At 51.6% G+C, this 16154-nt stretch overlaps 4 protein-coding genes and 1 non-coding gene across 5 annotated transcripts; 2 read left to right on the forward strand and 3 right to left on the reverse strand.

Annotated features, from left to right (window-relative positions):
- The first annotated feature begins 646 nt into the window (after window positions 1–646).
- On the forward strand, window positions 647–752 carry tRNA-Glu(TTC). The gene has a single exon. It is a non-coding gene; the product is annotated as a tRNA-Glu (tRNA).
- Window positions 753–1321: 569 nt separating this feature from the next.
- Window positions 1322–2566, reverse strand: UHO2_04780 (uncharacterized protein; the record flags this gene model as incomplete). The annotated part of the gene is made up of 1 exon (XM_041554596.1): window positions 1322–2566. The coding sequence occupies one exon, from the start codon at window positions 2564–2566 to the stop codon at window positions 1322–1324; it is 1245 nt and encodes a 414-aa protein (XP_041410530.1).
- A 524-nt stretch (window positions 2567–3090) lies between these two features.
- On the forward strand, window positions 3091–6106 carry UHO2_04781 (uncharacterized protein; the record flags this gene model as incomplete). Its single annotated transcript, XM_041554597.1, has 5 exons — window positions 3091–3314; window positions 3429–3724; window positions 3810–4835; window positions 4944–5140; window positions 5192–6106. 5 exons carry the CDS (start codon window positions 3091–3093, stop codon window positions 6104–6106), a joined length of 2658 nt encoding a protein of 885 aa, XP_041410531.1.
- An 814-nt stretch (window positions 6107–6920) lies between these two features.
- UHO2_04782 (Histone H3.1) lies at window positions 6921–7480 on the reverse strand (the record flags this gene model as incomplete). Its single annotated transcript, XM_041554598.1, has 2 exons — window positions 6921–7037; window positions 7187–7480. 2 exons carry the CDS (start codon window positions 7478–7480, stop codon window positions 6921–6923), a joined length of 411 nt encoding a protein of 136 aa, XP_041410532.1.
- Window positions 7481–10891: 3411 nt separating this feature from the next.
- UHO2_04783 (uncharacterized protein) lies at window positions 10892–14680 on the reverse strand (the record flags this gene model as incomplete). The annotated part of the gene is made up of 2 exons (XM_041554599.1): window positions 10892–13970; window positions 14064–14680. The coding sequence occupies 2 exons, from the start codon at window positions 14678–14680 to the stop codon at window positions 10892–10894; spliced, it is 3696 nt and encodes a 1231-aa protein (XP_041410533.1).
- Between the last annotated feature and the right edge of the window lie 1474 nt (window positions 14681–16154).

Genomic DNA, 16154 nt, shown 5'->3' on the forward strand with positions numbered 1-16154 from the left:
GCGGATGTCAAAGTGAGTAAGGTCAGCTCCAACACGAAGCGAGCGAGAGATGGTCATGGTTTGCCGACAAAACCTGGCTTTATGTTGCCATTCACTCGAGTTGTTCCGTGGTGATGCTTCACTTGATGACAGTTTCGCTTCCACTGAGAGATGGACTAGATACCGTAGCTGCTGTTTCACTAGCTTTGGTAACTTGAGTCTTATGGAGTGGCATCTTGTTGATTTCCTTCCGCTACGACACTGGAGACGCTTTATCGTTGCAAGGAGCAGCATCCTGGACTTTTTCTCGTGACATTCATTGCTTGCTTGAGAAATGCCAGATTGGAACCAGGAGAAATTGAGACGAAGCACAAAGACCACCATGACAACATTCTGACTGTCGAACATCGCCTCTTGCCAATGGCGCCACAACTCTCCTCGAGCACACTCTCACTTGATGTGCCGTCGCACTTCTCTGCACTCACAGGGAAACAGAACCGTAATCACACATGCAGAGCTAAAAACAATTCTCTCCGCTTGTTGAGGGACAGGCTGACAGAAGTAGATTTGGTGCCAGGTATCGTCGCCACACCGCAACTTCAACGCTCCATCACCGTGATATGAATTAGCTATATATAAGTTCATTGTCTTTAAGTCTATTATAAAGTCCCAGTTAGTACAACGGTGAGTATACGGCACTTTCACTTTCCTGTCTCCAACCAGATGTCAGGCTGTGAGCTGCTGAGATCGGGGTTCGATTCCCCGGCCGGGAACAACTGTTTTTTTATTCCCTTTTTTTAATTTTTTTTTTTTTTTTTTTTTTTTTGACTGGACTCGGTTTAACACCTGTGTGTTGCAGTGGTTATGCATTTTTTTGCTGATTCGAGGTTCAGCCGTGGTCGACCATCTTTTACTGTTGTCAAGGGTATTCGACAGCTGAAGAGATGCCATTCATCGTCTTACGGTGAGATGACTCAGCCAATGAGAGCAAGGTAAAAAGGTGGAAGAAGGGGGGGGGGGGGGGGGGGGGGAAGTCAGAGCTTAGGCGGCGATAGGCGGGGTAAAGGAAACACAGCTTTGCAGTCTCTCTTATATGGATGATTTTATTCTGATAGGACACTGGATTGCCATTGGAATAGAGGTAGTATTTGCAATCCAGTTGATTCTTGTCTCTGAGTGGCTTTGTTGTGGTGAAAGGAATTTGGAGATTGGCGAGCATGTTGGGTGCAGAGTATGCAACCGGGTATGTGATTTGCCGTGGTTGTGGAATGTATGGTAGTGAGTGAGAAGAATGCCAAGGAGAAGGAGAGGTTCTGTTGAGCAAGACAAGGAATTGATGCTTCTAGTCATCATGCAAATCCATCCTCTCTGTCTTCCCACTCGCCGACTTGCTAGGCGGCAGCGAGTTGGATTTAGCATCTCTTGGCGATTCATGCATCTTGCCAGTCTGCTGTTCTTCCTGCAACGTCGTCTTCGGAGGCTCATCTTCCGCTTCCTCATCGCTACTTGCATCAGTACTCAATTTCAACTTACTCCCTCCACTCGCTTTCTTTCCTGGTTTACTCGGGGTCTCCAACACTCCTCCGCCCACACTACTACCAGTATTGTTATTAAAAGGCGAGCTAACGGGCGCTGAACTTGGTCGGCGAGAGTTAAAATTTCCACAATGAGGACAAACATACTGCACCTCATTAAACTCCTCCTTCAACGCCAGTCCGTTGTGGCGCAAACAACGATTGCAGATCAAAGCGTATTTCTGTTCGGGACCTACGACAGAAGGATCTGAACCGAGAATTGCATCTGCCAGTTTGTCTGTCCATGTTTTCTGCATCCGTAGTACGGGGATTGAGGCTGTGGGCGGTTGTTGACGCATGGAAGCCATCTTTTGTGCTTGGAGATTTGCTGCGGTTTCTGGTGTAGCCGAACCTGCAATTCTCTGTTGTTGTTGTTGCTGTTGATGTTGTGGTTGCTGTTGTTGAGGAGAGGCGTTGTTGGGAGACTTTGTCGGAGTGACATTTTTGGAGTTAGGTTTTCCTTTCATGGGTGTGGAAAGCTCCGCTTTGACAGGTGAAGCTTCATCATACTTATCCAGTAGCATTCGAAGGTGATCATACTTGGTAGCTTTCTTAATCTCATCGATTTTTTCTCTCTTTTGTCTTCTTAAATCGATCAAATGTTTCTCTTCTGCCGCTCCAATCCTCCTATACCACCACCTAACAATTCTCCTTGTTGAAATAATCAGCACTGGACTGCCTAGGACTGGGGTCCAAACTAGATATGTTCTTGTTCCAGCCCATCCCTTCTTCCCCGCTCCTCCTCCTACATCCAAATGATGAGGTCGTTGCAGGGAAAGTAAACCGAAAAACCAACAAGCAAAGGTGTAGATAGCCCAAAGGAGGAATGCTTGGAGGGTTAGAGTGACTGATGCACGTCGTTCTCGAAGTCGGATTTGAGTGAGACGGGATTGTACGGTTTGGATTTCGGTTTCGAGTCGAGACAGGACGGTTTCGTAGTCTGTTTCGCGATTGCTGCGACGACGAGAGAAGGAAAGAAAGGTGCCGGAGACTAGGGCGTTGAATATTCCCATCTTGATGAAAGCGAGGGAAGGGGGATGGAAGAGATGGGAGGGGAGGATGGAAGAAGAAGAGGAAGAAGGATTGGATTTCGGTAGTAGTGGTGGTTCGTGCGTGCGAAGGAGGAAAGTTGAAGATGCACCGACATCGCCAACGCGTGATGTATTAAATAGTAGCTCACAGGATTGGGGAATCGGGAAGGCATCAGGCGATGAGGAGGACAAGCAGAATGCGAAGCTAGTGGGAGCTAACGCAGCCTATGCACGAGGATTGACACCATGGTATGCAGGGGACATGTTGATATGACAACACTTATGAGAGATGATACGTGGCACATGGGCATGACTTGACATAGGGAGCACAGTCAGGTGCTGAGAATATGTATATATGCCCTTAGCTTAGTTGTCACCACCTTACGAAAATTTAAGCCTTTTCACATAGAGCATCAGACTAAAGGAGTGCCTGACCGTGGTCTCCTAGTGGTGTAGCTAATTTCAACTGGCTCCCAACATGGGGCTCGAACCCACGACATTCAAATATGGCGGGAGATAACGACCACCAAGCCAGCACGGGTGAAGCAGCCAAGAGGACAAGAAAAGGTAAAACGCCACAACGAGTACAAATTGACGAAGAGGTCACTGACGGTAACGAAACCGAGTATTTTGACAATGAGGATGAAGGAGGATCAGAATCGGACGATGATGATGACCGATACGATTACCACACCTTGGCCAAAATCTTGGAGACGGTTCCCAAGCTCACGTCACGCAACTACTATAGTTGGAGCACACTCATCAAGGCCAACCTCCGAGTAGTCCCTCATGCCACATGACACTTAGAGGGCACGTACGATAGAAACCACCCGAAATGGAACAGAACTTTTGACAACGCCCTAGTGGGTGTCCTACGAAGCACCTTAGACACCGAAGGAGAGTACAACGTCCTTTACCTCCTACTCGACATCAGCAAGAACCACCTGACCTGCCATCAAGCTTGGAAGAAGATCGAAAAGAGTCTTACCAGCGAGGCAGCTAGAACCTCGCGATGGATAGCATTACTTGCCGAGCTCAATGAGACAAAGATGTTTCATGCTGATGCCCATAAACTAATCAAAGAGATTTTGGCCGCACGCCATACGAGCGGCGGCATTCAAGATCAACCTTACTCCCAACGTTGACGGAGAGTTTCCATATCAGCTCATGTTCAAGAGATCACCAAAACGATTCATCCACCTCATGTGTGTATTTGGATGCCTAGCTTGGGTAAATATTCCAAAAGCTAAGCGAAACAACAAGAAGCTGGACCAGCGAGCAGTTGCAGCCATATTCATAGGGTACAGCTTGGAAAGAAAGGGATGGCTATTCTATAGCCCTGATTACTCTCCGAACATTTTCTGGAGCAACTCGGCAAGGTTCATGGAGACACAGTGTTGGTCAGACCGATCAGAATGGCGACCAATAAGTATCCGACCTCCACCAGTCCCAACTATTGAAGAGGACCTCAATGATCTGGGGTACACAGAGGAGAACCTATTTGATGAGAGAGAGCAAGAGCCTTTGGAGGAGTACGTGGCCATGGAACTAACCCTCGAAGAGGAGGGACTCGGAGGACCACACTGTGATGATGAGAACCCTAACGGGATACCAGAGGAAAGGAGAACGACGAAGGAGAGGGAAGAGTATGCACTGATGCCACCCAAGAAGAGAGGCCCATGGCCGAACTGGAGGCCAGCTAGAAACATGTGCAATCCAGAGACCTGGGTAAAGAAGAGTTACTTCGGGTTGATGGCAGCCAAGGTCAAGGAAGGAAAGGACAGCCTGAACCCAACTGTTCATGAGGCGCTGGCCAGAAAGGATAGGAGGTTCTGGGAAGAAGCAATGCGCAAGGAATTGAATGGGCTTGAAGCGATGGGAACATGGGAAACGACTGACCTACCGTGGGGCATGAACACAGTCGACACACGATGGGTGCTCAAGATCAAGACTGATGCAAACCTGGTCCCCACAAAGTACAAAGCAAGATTGGTAGCGCGAGGGTTTACACAGAGAGAGGGCCTGGACTACACAGAAATATTTGCGCCAGTAGCACCCATCCAAGCAATAAGGGGAGTGCTGGCCATCGCAGCCGTACGGGACTGGGAGGTCGATTCCATCGATGTCAAACAGGCTTACCTCAACTCAAGCCTGCGTCACGATGTCTACCTAAAGCCACCGGTAGGAACCAGGGTACCTCCAGGAAAGGTATTGAAACTCATAAAAGGGCTCTACGGTCTAAAGCAATCAGGTCGGGAATGGAACATCGAGCTGGATACCCACCTCTGAAGTATCGGCTTCCACTGCATGCCGAGCGCCCCATGCCTTTACTCAAGGGGAGCGGGCGACCAACTCACAGTCATTACGGCATATGTGGATGACATGCTGATCGCATCGCCATGCAGAAGGGAGGTCGACCGTACCAAAGCTGAGATCATGGACAAGTGGGGAACAGAGGACAATGGACCTGTAGGAGAATTTCTAGGAATCAAAATCACTCGAGAGAGGAGACAAGGCAGGATCACACTCGATCTAAGCGCATACATTAAAAGCATGGTAAGTAAGTGGCTAGAAAGAACAAGTGAACGAACCTGGATACCAATGCAGAGTGTAGCAGGAATCGCTGGAGGAAACAAGTGCAACCCAGATCAGGCCAAACGATATCAAGAGCTAGTGGGGCAACTTTTATGGGTGTCCAACACAGTGAGGCCAGACATCTCATTCGCAGTAGGAGCTTTGGCACGATATATGTCAGAACCGATCGACAGTGCTTGGAGTGCTGCGATACACTTGTTAAAGTACCTGAACCAGATGAGCGATTACCGCTTAAATTTAGGAGGAGTGCACAGGAGTCACGCAGACCAACCGGTGGTTATGTATACCGATGCAAATTGGGCTTCTGACCCTACAAATGGGCGTAGGAGTACGTCCGGAGCAATCACATATGTGTATGGATGTCCGGTTAGTTGGAAATCACACGTACAGAAGTGCGTGGCACTATCGGCAGTGGAAGCGGAACTGGTCGCAGCCTCCGAAGCAGCAAGAGAAGCACTCTTCTTCTCGTATTTACTCAGGGATCTAGGAGTATTCGGAGTCACGCCAACGCTGCACACTGATAGCCAGGGGTGCATACAAGTCAGTAAAGATCCGGCCAAACACTGGAAACTCAAACACATCGATACCAGATACTACTTTGTTAGGGATCATGTGCAAGACGGTGACATATCAATCGAGTTCATCGGAATGGCCAACAATGTGGCTGACATACTCACGAAACCTCTCAAGGGACTCAACACAACAAGGATATCAAGAATGATAGGATTGGATATGCCATTGAGGGGGGGAGTTGAAGATGCACTGACATCGCCAATGCGTGATGTATTAAATAGTAGCTCACAGGATCAGGGAATCGGGAAGGCATCAGGCGATGAGGAGGACAAGCAGAATGCAAAGCTAGTGGGAGCTAACGCAGCCTATGCACGAGGATTGATGCCATGGTATGCAGGGGACATGTTGATATGACAACACTTATGAGAGATGATACATGGCACATGGGCATGACTCGACATAGGGAGCACAGTCAGGTGCCGAGAATATGTATATATGCCCTTAGCTTAGTCATCACCACCTTACGAAAATTTAAGCCTTTTCACATAGAGCATCAGACTAAAGGAGTGCCTGACCGTGGTCTCCTAGTGGTGTAGCTAATTTCAACTAGGAAAAATTGCAAGCGAGTTGTCGTGTGTGTGTGTGCCTGCGTGTGTGTGTGTGTGTGTGTGTGTGTTGTTGTTGTGTTAGATCATTAATCACCGCACATTAATAGGATAACCCGCAGACAAAAGAATTTTGCCGCGTGTCTTGCAGCCACAAGCGAGTGAGGCAACTTGAATGAATTTTAGCCATTCCACATCCAACAGAGCTCCCTCTCGCCTCAACTGCGCCATTTCCAACGCTCTTTCTCCTTTCCTCCGCCAAAGCTCAGTGACAAGATCAACGACAACAACACTCAATCGCGATCCACACACTATCAAAGGCTGAGTTTTTCGAGTTGAAATACTATCGAATTGCCTAAAGAAAGCACTAGGAATAGAGAGGTATACAAGTTGCTCGCAAAGCATCAACGCCCTTTACCACACTCGCAAAAGTAGTGCAATAACGAACCGAGCTTACAAGAGCGAGATGTGAAATAGAGAGACAGGTACGAGAGAGAAACAACGACAAGAGACACGACGAGGATCGAGTAATGGTACATCTTCACAAGAAGCGCAACAGACGCGTACAGCACAACAAAGAGAGGGCTTACGACATCAACGAGCTAAGAGTGGAGCAAGCAAGATTAGGATCGCTCACCGCGGAGACGGCGGGCAAGGGCGATGTCCTTGGGCTGGATGGTGACACGCTTAGCGTGAATGGCAGCCAAGTTCGTGTCTTCGAAGAGCGAGACGAGGTAGGCCTGCAGAGAATAGAGCGAGCAAGGAATAGAACAGAAGGTGAGAGAAAGTCAATCATTTGTTCGCAAATGTGGCTGAGTCGAAAGAAAGAAAAGAAGGCGAGGTGGCGAGGTGGCGAGGTGGCGAGGTGGCGAGGTGGTTCAGTACTTACCTCGGCGGCCTCCTGAAGAGCACCAATGGCGGAAGACTGGAAACGGAGATCAGTCTTAAAGTCCTGAGCGATCTCGCGAACAAGACGCTGGAAGGGCAGCTTGCGGATGAGGAGCTCGGTCGACTTCTGGTAACGACGAATCTCACGAAGAGCGACGGTACCAGGTTTGTAACGGTGAGGCTTCTTAACACCACCGGCGGCGGGGGCGGATTTGCGGGCTGCCTTGGTGGCGAGCTGCTTACGGGGAGCCTTACCACCGGTAGACTTTCGGGCTGTCTGCTTGGTACGAGCCATCTTTCTGTTGAGTTCAAAGTCCAAGTGATGTGTGCGGGTCGAGTCAAGCGGAGGTGAGAGGTAGTGATGACGAGGAAAGTGAGGTGACGGTGGCGGTGGTGGTGGCGGTGGTGATGGTTGTGAGCGAAAAAGTGATGGCGATGCGGAGAAGATGAAAAAGGCGCAACAAGGAGCATAGCGGATGGATAAGCGCGGCGCAGGGTCAATTAAGCGGAGGCGAAAAGAAATTTCGGATCCGAAAAAGGAAACAGCGCGGAGCAAGCGACACCATCGGAAATGATGATATGAGCCGAGGATCAAGGGTGAGGAAGAGGTGTTGAGATCAAGGGGAATGAGGCACGAGAGCAGAGGAAATGGTGAAAGCAAACACGAAATGCAGAGGCCAAGTCAAGATGAGGCACGAGAGCAGTGCGGGAAATTCAAGGGAAATTAGAACGCGCCGAGAGTCGGAGAGACAGAGCAGATCGCCAACAGGGACAGAGGTCGAAGGAGAAAAGCGCAGCAAGCGATCGTCAAGCAGCAACACCATCAATACCAGAGCCGGCATCAAAACAAGGGTAAAGAGGGGCAATCACAAAGAAGCAACGAGATTCCAGAGGTCAGCAATCTGAACCACCACCATCATACGACGAGACCACGCCAGTTCGATCTGAATGCGCTGAAAGCATGATTGAGACAGCGAGGTCGAAAGAGGAGATGAATATGGTGTGAGTACCTACGCTGAGTTTTGCTGGAGAGGATGGTTGTAGAGAGGAAAAGGAGGAAAGGTGGGATCGCAAGGGGAAGGACGCTTCTTTATACGTGTTTTTGGGAGCGAGCTGAGCGAGCTGAACGAGCTGAACGAGGATTGAGGATCGGAACGAGAATAATGCAGAGCGAAAAGCGTCGAGACAAAAGAGCGGAAAGAGATGCGGATTAGGGTCTGTTTGAGAGGCCGGCCGGCCGGTTGGTTTGTGTGGGTGGGTGCGTGGCGGCGTGGCGGCGTGGCGGCGTGGCAAAGGGACCAAAAGGAAAGGAAATTACCAAGGTTGGATTGGTTTGCAATCGAGGCAAGGGTGAGGAGATGACAAGGCCAAGGACACGTCGGATCGATGTTGTGCTGCGATTGTAAATTATGATTGCAACAAAGGCGTCTTTTCTGCGGACCCGTTGCGGCTGGATGATGCGATGCGAAAAGGGCGTGAGCGTGAGGTGAGAGGCGAGGTTGAGGATGAGCGCGGATCTATTTCGAATGGAAAAGACGAGGAGAGAGAGGTCTAATCTCGAACCCGCTCTGCCCGCCCCGCCGCCAAAAGGGAGAGATTGAGTGTGTGTGGGTGTGTGTGAGTGGGTTCCACTGGAGCGAGCACGAGCGTGAAGATTGAGGGTCAATGACCAGCGAAAGAGGGAAAGGAGAGCAAGTTGGATGAGCGAGCGGGACGAGATGATTATGCGTTGGCGTTGAAACGCAAGTCCTGAACTGGGCTTAGAAAGCCTTGTTCTCTACTTTGCGTTTTCGGTCAAGTTCATGGACCGTCTTCGCATTGCCTTTCCAGCGTCGCAACCTTTGCTATCTGTGTTGGAGCTTAACCCAAACGTAGGGCATGACTTGCTATCGATGATCAGCCATCTGACACACTTTCTGTATGTCCGACAGGCAGGGAAGAGGCCCAATGGGGAGAGAGGGAGAGAGGGAGAGAAAGAGGCAAGCAAGACGAACACCGTCAAAGACAGCTGACACGCGCGAGAGAATCGACTTTCGATGGCTTTCAAGTGACACTCTAGTCCTCATTTGCTCAGTCTTGAACAGCGCTGGGCATCACTATACGATGAGAATATAGTCGAGATAGCAGCCTGCCATACGATACACTTGACGGCTAGGACATGCCGACAGAGCGGGGCTATCTGCTATTCGCAACGATCAGGGCTTAGAACAGCTAGCAGACCGCGTTCCCCAGCCTTGTAGATTTGCAAAGCTAGACTCACTGGCTCTTGCGCGATCGAGAGCGAGCCAGCAGCACGCTAAGTCTGATCCCAATCAACTCAAATGTTGTAACGACTCCATGCGCCTTTCTTATCTCCATTCAACGAGCGTTGCATTTCACACAAGATCAATCGACACTTGAGATGGTGGTCCTCTTCCCTGGAGCAACCTCATCTGAGATGGAACAAGATTTCGACGACGGCAGCGCAAGGGCGACGGTGGAAGCCGATAAGCCGGGATGCGGGGGGGCACTAGATCAGTCTTGTGGCCATGGCCGTGGCTGTGGCCGTGGCTGTGGCCGTGGATGAATTGAATGACTGACGCAGGGACTTTTTCGCCCAAACATGTCATCGCTTCGATTCGACCTCGTGTTTTCCACTGGATCAAGGCATCTGAGCAGTGTCATTTCTAATCAGTCGGTAAATTTTCATTTTCGAGACCTGGCGGCGGAAAGGCACTTGAGCCAAGGTCCCAAGCCAGAGAAGCCTGGCTTACCCATAGAAAAAGAAAAACTCCGTGACGGGATCAAAAAATGGAGAGCGGCGAGTCGCGTGTCGATTTGATATCATAATCTAACAACACTGCATACATTGGCATGCCGCTGCTGCGAACGGTTTGGCTCATGAATCCTACGGCCGACAGAAGGCGACGCCGAGACCAAGATCAGGGCGACTGGATCAGCTTTCGAGCGATGGAAATGACCTTGGACACCCTATTTCCCCTTTAGAAGACAAGCGGGACATCAGGCTTGGCTCAACACCGCCGCCAACGGACACGGACACCAATAATGGTTTCTAAAGGACATTGAGAAGCCCACTAAGGGGGCCTGCTGGGGAGCGATCAAGTGCTAGCATGCATCCGATCGGGCAGATTCACTGTTTTGGTTTCATTTTTGTTTGGCTTCTGTTTTTTGACGTGTGGAAATTTGCCTGCTGATCAATTCCCGTGCGCCTCTTGCGCGGCAGAGCAATTTTAGACTTTTTTCTCTCTCCTTTCGCCTTCACTCGGCCCTTTACCACAGTCTTTTCCCTTCTCGGGCCATCTCAGCATTCCCTTCTCCTCCTCTTTCCACCTATATTGTCTCGATCACTCGTCTCTTCCTCATCACCTATCATCACATCATGATATGATCAAGAAAATCTAGTTTCTCATTGAATACGGACGATCGAAAAGCAAAAGATAAAAACGACGGGTCAAGAGAATGTGTGCATGTAACGAGCGTGTGTGTGTGTGTGTGTGTGTGTGTGTCAGGAGAGAGAGAGAGAGAGAGAGAGAGAGAAAAAAAGAGATTGTAAGGTGTAACGAGCTAGGATGCATGCGGTGATAAAGGAGCTATCAGAATGGGCCACAAATGGGTGAAAGACAAAGTACTGGTCCCGTAGACCGGGCTAGCGCGGAAGAAGTCGAAAAGCAGAGTCAAGTTGAATGTATACGCAGAGAAGGGCTGACTAGACAATGGCAGAAGCAAGGTCGAGCGTCCATTCACGTCTAAGGCGACCATGAACGAGCTTGAATGTGCTCAAAGCACCCTTCTCTTGTATCACCTGCACCGAGGTCGCAAAAGTAACGCCGCCAGCAGTGCTGCCACGCGAGTAGGTACTCAGCGCGGGCGAAGGCAGACCATGGCTCATGGCACCATTTCCCCCAGCAATAGGGCCGCCGTGGAGCGACAGACCCAAGCCACCACCCATCTGGGGCGAGTTGGCCGCCGATCCAACAGGCAAGATGTTCAGCTCGACACGGAAACGCAGAGGCTTGGCGGCAGTAGTGACGCCGTTCGAGTCGTGGTACTCGTTGATGCTGCATTTGAGTGTAGTGTGGTGCACGTCAGACGAGTCATCCAAGGCAACGCGAACGCCGTAGCTCTGCAACCTGCGAACACACTCGCTCAAGGTCTCTGAGAAGTTCTCGGTCGACATGAGCGTAAAGGTAGCAGGCTTCCAGTTGAAAAGGCCGGCGAACCAGCTGTCCTTCTTGCCAGGCACACCAGCAGTGCTGCTCGAGACAGTTCCGAGCGTGGCAACGTGGGGAGAGACAGGTGTGGTGGGTGGCGAAAGAACGCCAACACCAGCATTGCCACCCATTCCAATGTCGAGACCAAGACCTGGGTTGAGCTTCTGCACACGCGTCGATGTTTGGCCGGGCGCGGATCGAGTAGCAGCCATGGGTGGAGCCGCAAAGATGCTGGCGAGCGCGGGAGGGGCATGGGCCTGATCGTAAGCGATCGATCGGATGGCGTTGGCGTCTGTGGCAGTCTGCTGTTGCTGGTGCTTGTCACCACGACGAAGACCGAGGAGCGAGCGCTTCCTGCCAAGACCGGCGCTGCCAGTGCTGATGTTGCTGAACACGCTGGCTGGGCGAGAGGTGGCACCAGAGCTGCTAGCCTCGGTAGCAGAGCGAGCAGAGCGAGCACTGCGAGCACTGCGAATCGAGTTGCGGGCACTGGCGTTCGAGCTGGCAACACTGGATCTCACGCTGCCGCCAGCCTTGTCAGTGAGTGATAAGGGGGCAATCAACTCGGCAGGGCTGAGAGGAGTCATGGGCATTTGAGGTGTGTAGGTCTGCTGATGCGAAGAGGCTTGCGATACAGATCGCATGCTTTCGCCTTCGCTGACATCGTCCTCGGCATCCTCGAACTGATTCATTTCCGAATTCTTGCCGCCAGTAGCACGCGTCGTTGAGGTTGGCTGCGGTCGTTGCTGCTGCTGTTGTTGTTGCAAAGCCATCGAATTCTTGAGCTGCTCGATTTTGGACCGAAGCGCGTCCGGCTTCTCACCGGTAGCGCGGATAGACGCAAGCTCATCGGCGATCTCCTGGAAGAACTTCTGCATGGTAGCGTCACCAACCTGTGGCACCTGGATGGATGGAGCAGCGTGAGTTGTGTGTGCTCGTGCGGCTGTTGGCCTCTGCAGCACTGACTGAGCAGCAATTGTAGGGACAGGCTGAGACGGTTGCATAACAGCTGCACCAAAGGTAGGCTTTGTGGGAGAGACAGGTCGCGACGAGGCACGTCCAGGAAGAGCCAGGGGAGGCATCATCATCTCTGAACCAGAGCCACGGTTAGCCCGAGCCCGTGTAGTAGTAAGGGATGCAGATGAAGAGGCAGCGGACGACGTCGAGGTCGAAGCAGCAGATGCTGCTGACAATGTAGGAGCATCGTACAGATTGGCCAAAGCAATGCGTGCCGAAGGTGGTGCGCTGGTGGCAGCGACCTTAGTTGGCGAAGTGTTGCGTCGCTGCAAGTCAACAGTAGTTTGCTTGTTGCGCTGCGGAGAAGCGGTCTGCAACGAGATCTGAGGCAGAATGTAGCTTCCAGTGTTCTCGGCGCGAGCACCGGCAGGCTTGGATGGCAAAGGTGTCCTCAGTTTCAAAGGAGTTGCGAAAGGACCATCCAAGGTGGCAGTGGCAGGAGAGTCAAGTGGCGATGGTCGCAGACGGGGCGAAGGATTGGCGGGGCGAACATGAGGCGATGGAACGGGAGTGGCCACTTTGGCAGGGATGACATCAGTGGGGCGAGTAGGTGTGGTGTGATATGCTGAATCCTTCTCTGGAGTGCTGTGCCTTCGCTCCATGTCCATGCTCTCAAGCCTGGGAGAGGAAGGAGCAGATGTGGCACCAGCCGTATCTCCAGCCCGACGAGGGCGTGCCTTTTTCTTGCCCGCGCTGGAGGCAGAGAGCAGAGCATGAGCTGGCACAGCACTAGCATTGACGATCTGCTCATTGATAAAGTCATCCTCCATGTCCTCGTCATCGTCGGCAGAGTGGTTTTCACGATGCGCGGTGAGGAGAGTGTAGAAGGTCTTTTGCCAGCTTGGTCCTGGCGCAAGCAACTCCTTGACAATGTCCTCCTCACTGAGCTCGGACCAGAGCGTCTTGAGGTTGCCGAGAATGTCAACATCGATGGTGTCGAGGGTCAACTGCTCCATCTGAAGTGTCTCGAGCGAGGTAGAGACAGTGTTGACCGAGGACTCCTTGCCGTTGTTGGTGAACCAAGGGTGACGCATGATGTCGACCATCTTGATTCGTTTCTCGGGATCCACCTCGAGCATTCTCCAGATGAGGTCCTTGGAGGCAGGCTCAAGCCAGTCGGGCATCACGAACTTGCCTGCCCTGACCTTGCCGAGTAGCTGCTGGATGTTAGGGTCGTCAAAGGGAAGACGTCCACACAGAAGGGCGAAGAGAATGATACCGCAACTCCAGATGTCGCTTGCGGTTCCCTTGTATCGCTTGCCACTGACGATTTCGGGACTAGCATAGTGTGGAGAGCCACAGCTGGTCTCGAGCATCTTCTCTGTGAGCTGAAGTGCAGCCATACCGAAATCGGCAATCTTGACGATCTTCTTGGACTCGTCGAGCAAGAGATTCTCGGGCTTCAAGTCGCGATGGCAAATGTTGAAGCGGTGACAGTAGTCCATACCGAAAATGATCTGACGGAAGTAGCTGCGAGCGTCTTGAGGAGTGAGCTTGCCTTGAGCGACAAGGTGATCGAAGAGCTCACCACCGGCAACGTATTCCATGATGAGAAAGCTGTTGATTCAGCAAGATGTGTGTGTGTGCGTACAAGCGGAGGTCAGTCGGATGCTCTTTGAGAAATTTACCTAGCCTAGAGGGCAGACTTACAGATCCTTTGATGTCTCATATACATCCCAGAGACCGAGAAGATTGGGGTGCTCGATGAGCTTCATGATAACAATCTCCCTCTCGATACCAAGGATCATCTTGTTGGCCTTGACATCGGCATCACGCAAGCTCATACGACTGGCATTGATGAGTGTTCTGGGGATGATTTTGACAGCGGCTCTCTGACCGGTCTGATCGTGAAGAGCGAGACGAACACGACCCGAAGCACCTTGACCAATGAGCTTGTCGAGCCTCCAGTGGCCAATGTTCTTTGGGTCGTTGTGATGACGCTTTTTTTCTCTCTCCAGACGTGATACAGGCTTTGGACGCTCGCTAGGTGCTGCGGCTTGCTGTGGCGGTCTGCGGTCGACTGCTGGCAGTGGCTGTTGGCGTTGGGAGGCGTGATGGCTGGTGGCGTGGTGATGAGAGGGTCGATGATGGTTTTCTGAGCCAGTGGCTCTTGTGGAGACTACGTTGGCGCCAGCCTTGCGGTTGGCAAGGGCGACATATGCCTCTACTGCGGTGGGTCTGCGGTTTTGCACATCTGTTGCCTGAAGGGGATCTGCACCCTTGAACGGAGGGATGGCCTGAATGACGGGTCGCTGAGAAGAAGACATGGTGAACAGAGTCCAAGTGAGGTCCTGTTCGATGCCTCGACTAGTTAGTGAATGAGATTATGATTGCCAAGCGATCACAACGATGGCCGGTACCTATCTCGTTGCTGAGTGTGTTGACCTGGGCTGTGTTTGTGTTGCGTTGAGATGGCTTAGAGTCGACTGAGAAGGTAGCTAGTCAAGCTATGTCGTGCTGAAATCGAATGTAAAGAATGTGATGGTAGAATGAACAGAGCGTTGCGACTCTGTTGGAGCTGATAGTGTCGAGATGAACGAAGCCGGAAGACAAGGGAAATGGGGGGATTAGGAAGGGGAAAACAAGTAGAGTGGAGTGGAGTGGTATAGGTTGATGACGGCGAGAGGGAAGAAGGGAGAGAGGTGAAGGTGTCGGGGGCCAGCGACGGTGATGATGGGTGAGGGGGGGGGGGGGGGGGTTTGGCGAAAGGGCGAGGTTGGCGAAGGGACGGTGGCGAGGCTAGGCAAGAGGAAGGTTTTGCCAACTGACTGGCTGACTGGCGGACAATTCCACTGATCAAGTGGCGGAACGAAGAGTTGTGAGGAGGCAATTCGCCAGCAGAAAACAAGCAGCAGTTCGCAGATTGAATCCTTCGACACGGCTTGTCTTCTGTCAATGGCCAACAGACAAACGGAAACAGAGCTCCTAGAACCAGGCACAGAAAGAGTGTTGTTTTGCTGGCAGAGAGGGTGAGATCAGTGTTGATCGGCGCTTCCGATGATCAGTCAGACACGGATCAACACCGACAAACCTGAGAAAGAGTGCCGTGGTGAGAGCAGAGGGCGTGAGGAGGATCAGACGGGACTAGAAAGAGCTGGTAACTGGCGAGTGATTGGAAGGAAAGAAGGAAAGCAAAGAAGGAAAGCAAAGGAAAGGTGACAGATCAAAACATCGAGAGCAGACTTGAAAGGAACAACACACACAGAAAGCAGCCAAACAGCCAAGAAGCCGAGAGCTGCCGAGTTCAAGGGGCGATCGAGATATTTGCATATACTACTATTCGTAAGCTCATCGTTTGTCTCTTCTTCTGCGGTCCAAAGACATCTGCCTATCTGCACAAGTGGCAGAGGTTAGGCATCCTATGCATCCTGTGCTTGATCTCTATTGATCGGAGAATGGACCTCTGCTCGTCTCGTCTGGCAGACGAGTCGGAGCAGCAGACGGACGTCACCAAGCAGAGCGACATGTCTCGATGGGCAAGCCAGAATTGAAACAGGATCAACGATCAAATGCAATGGTACAGACTCTTTGGATTGCAGATCTGCTCGACCAGCGACCAACCCGAAAGCGACATATTCTGTCGATTGAGCATCGCAACTCTGGAGGGCAGAGCACAGGCTGAACCGCTATCCAATTCTGGCTGGGAAAAGGGACTGTAGGCGGCGGCGACATGAAGCAGGGCTCCTTTGCTCCCCGCATTGCTTTTGCGCCTAAGCTTGCTGCAACGCTGTTCATTTGACC

Source organism: Ustilago hordei (genome assembly GCF_900519145.1).
Source record: "Ustilago hordei strain Uho2 genome assembly, contig: UHO2_contig_10, whole genome shotgun sequence".
Lineage (NCBI taxonomy): Eukaryota > Fungi > Basidiomycota > Ustilaginomycetes > Ustilaginales > Ustilaginaceae > Ustilago > Ustilago hordei.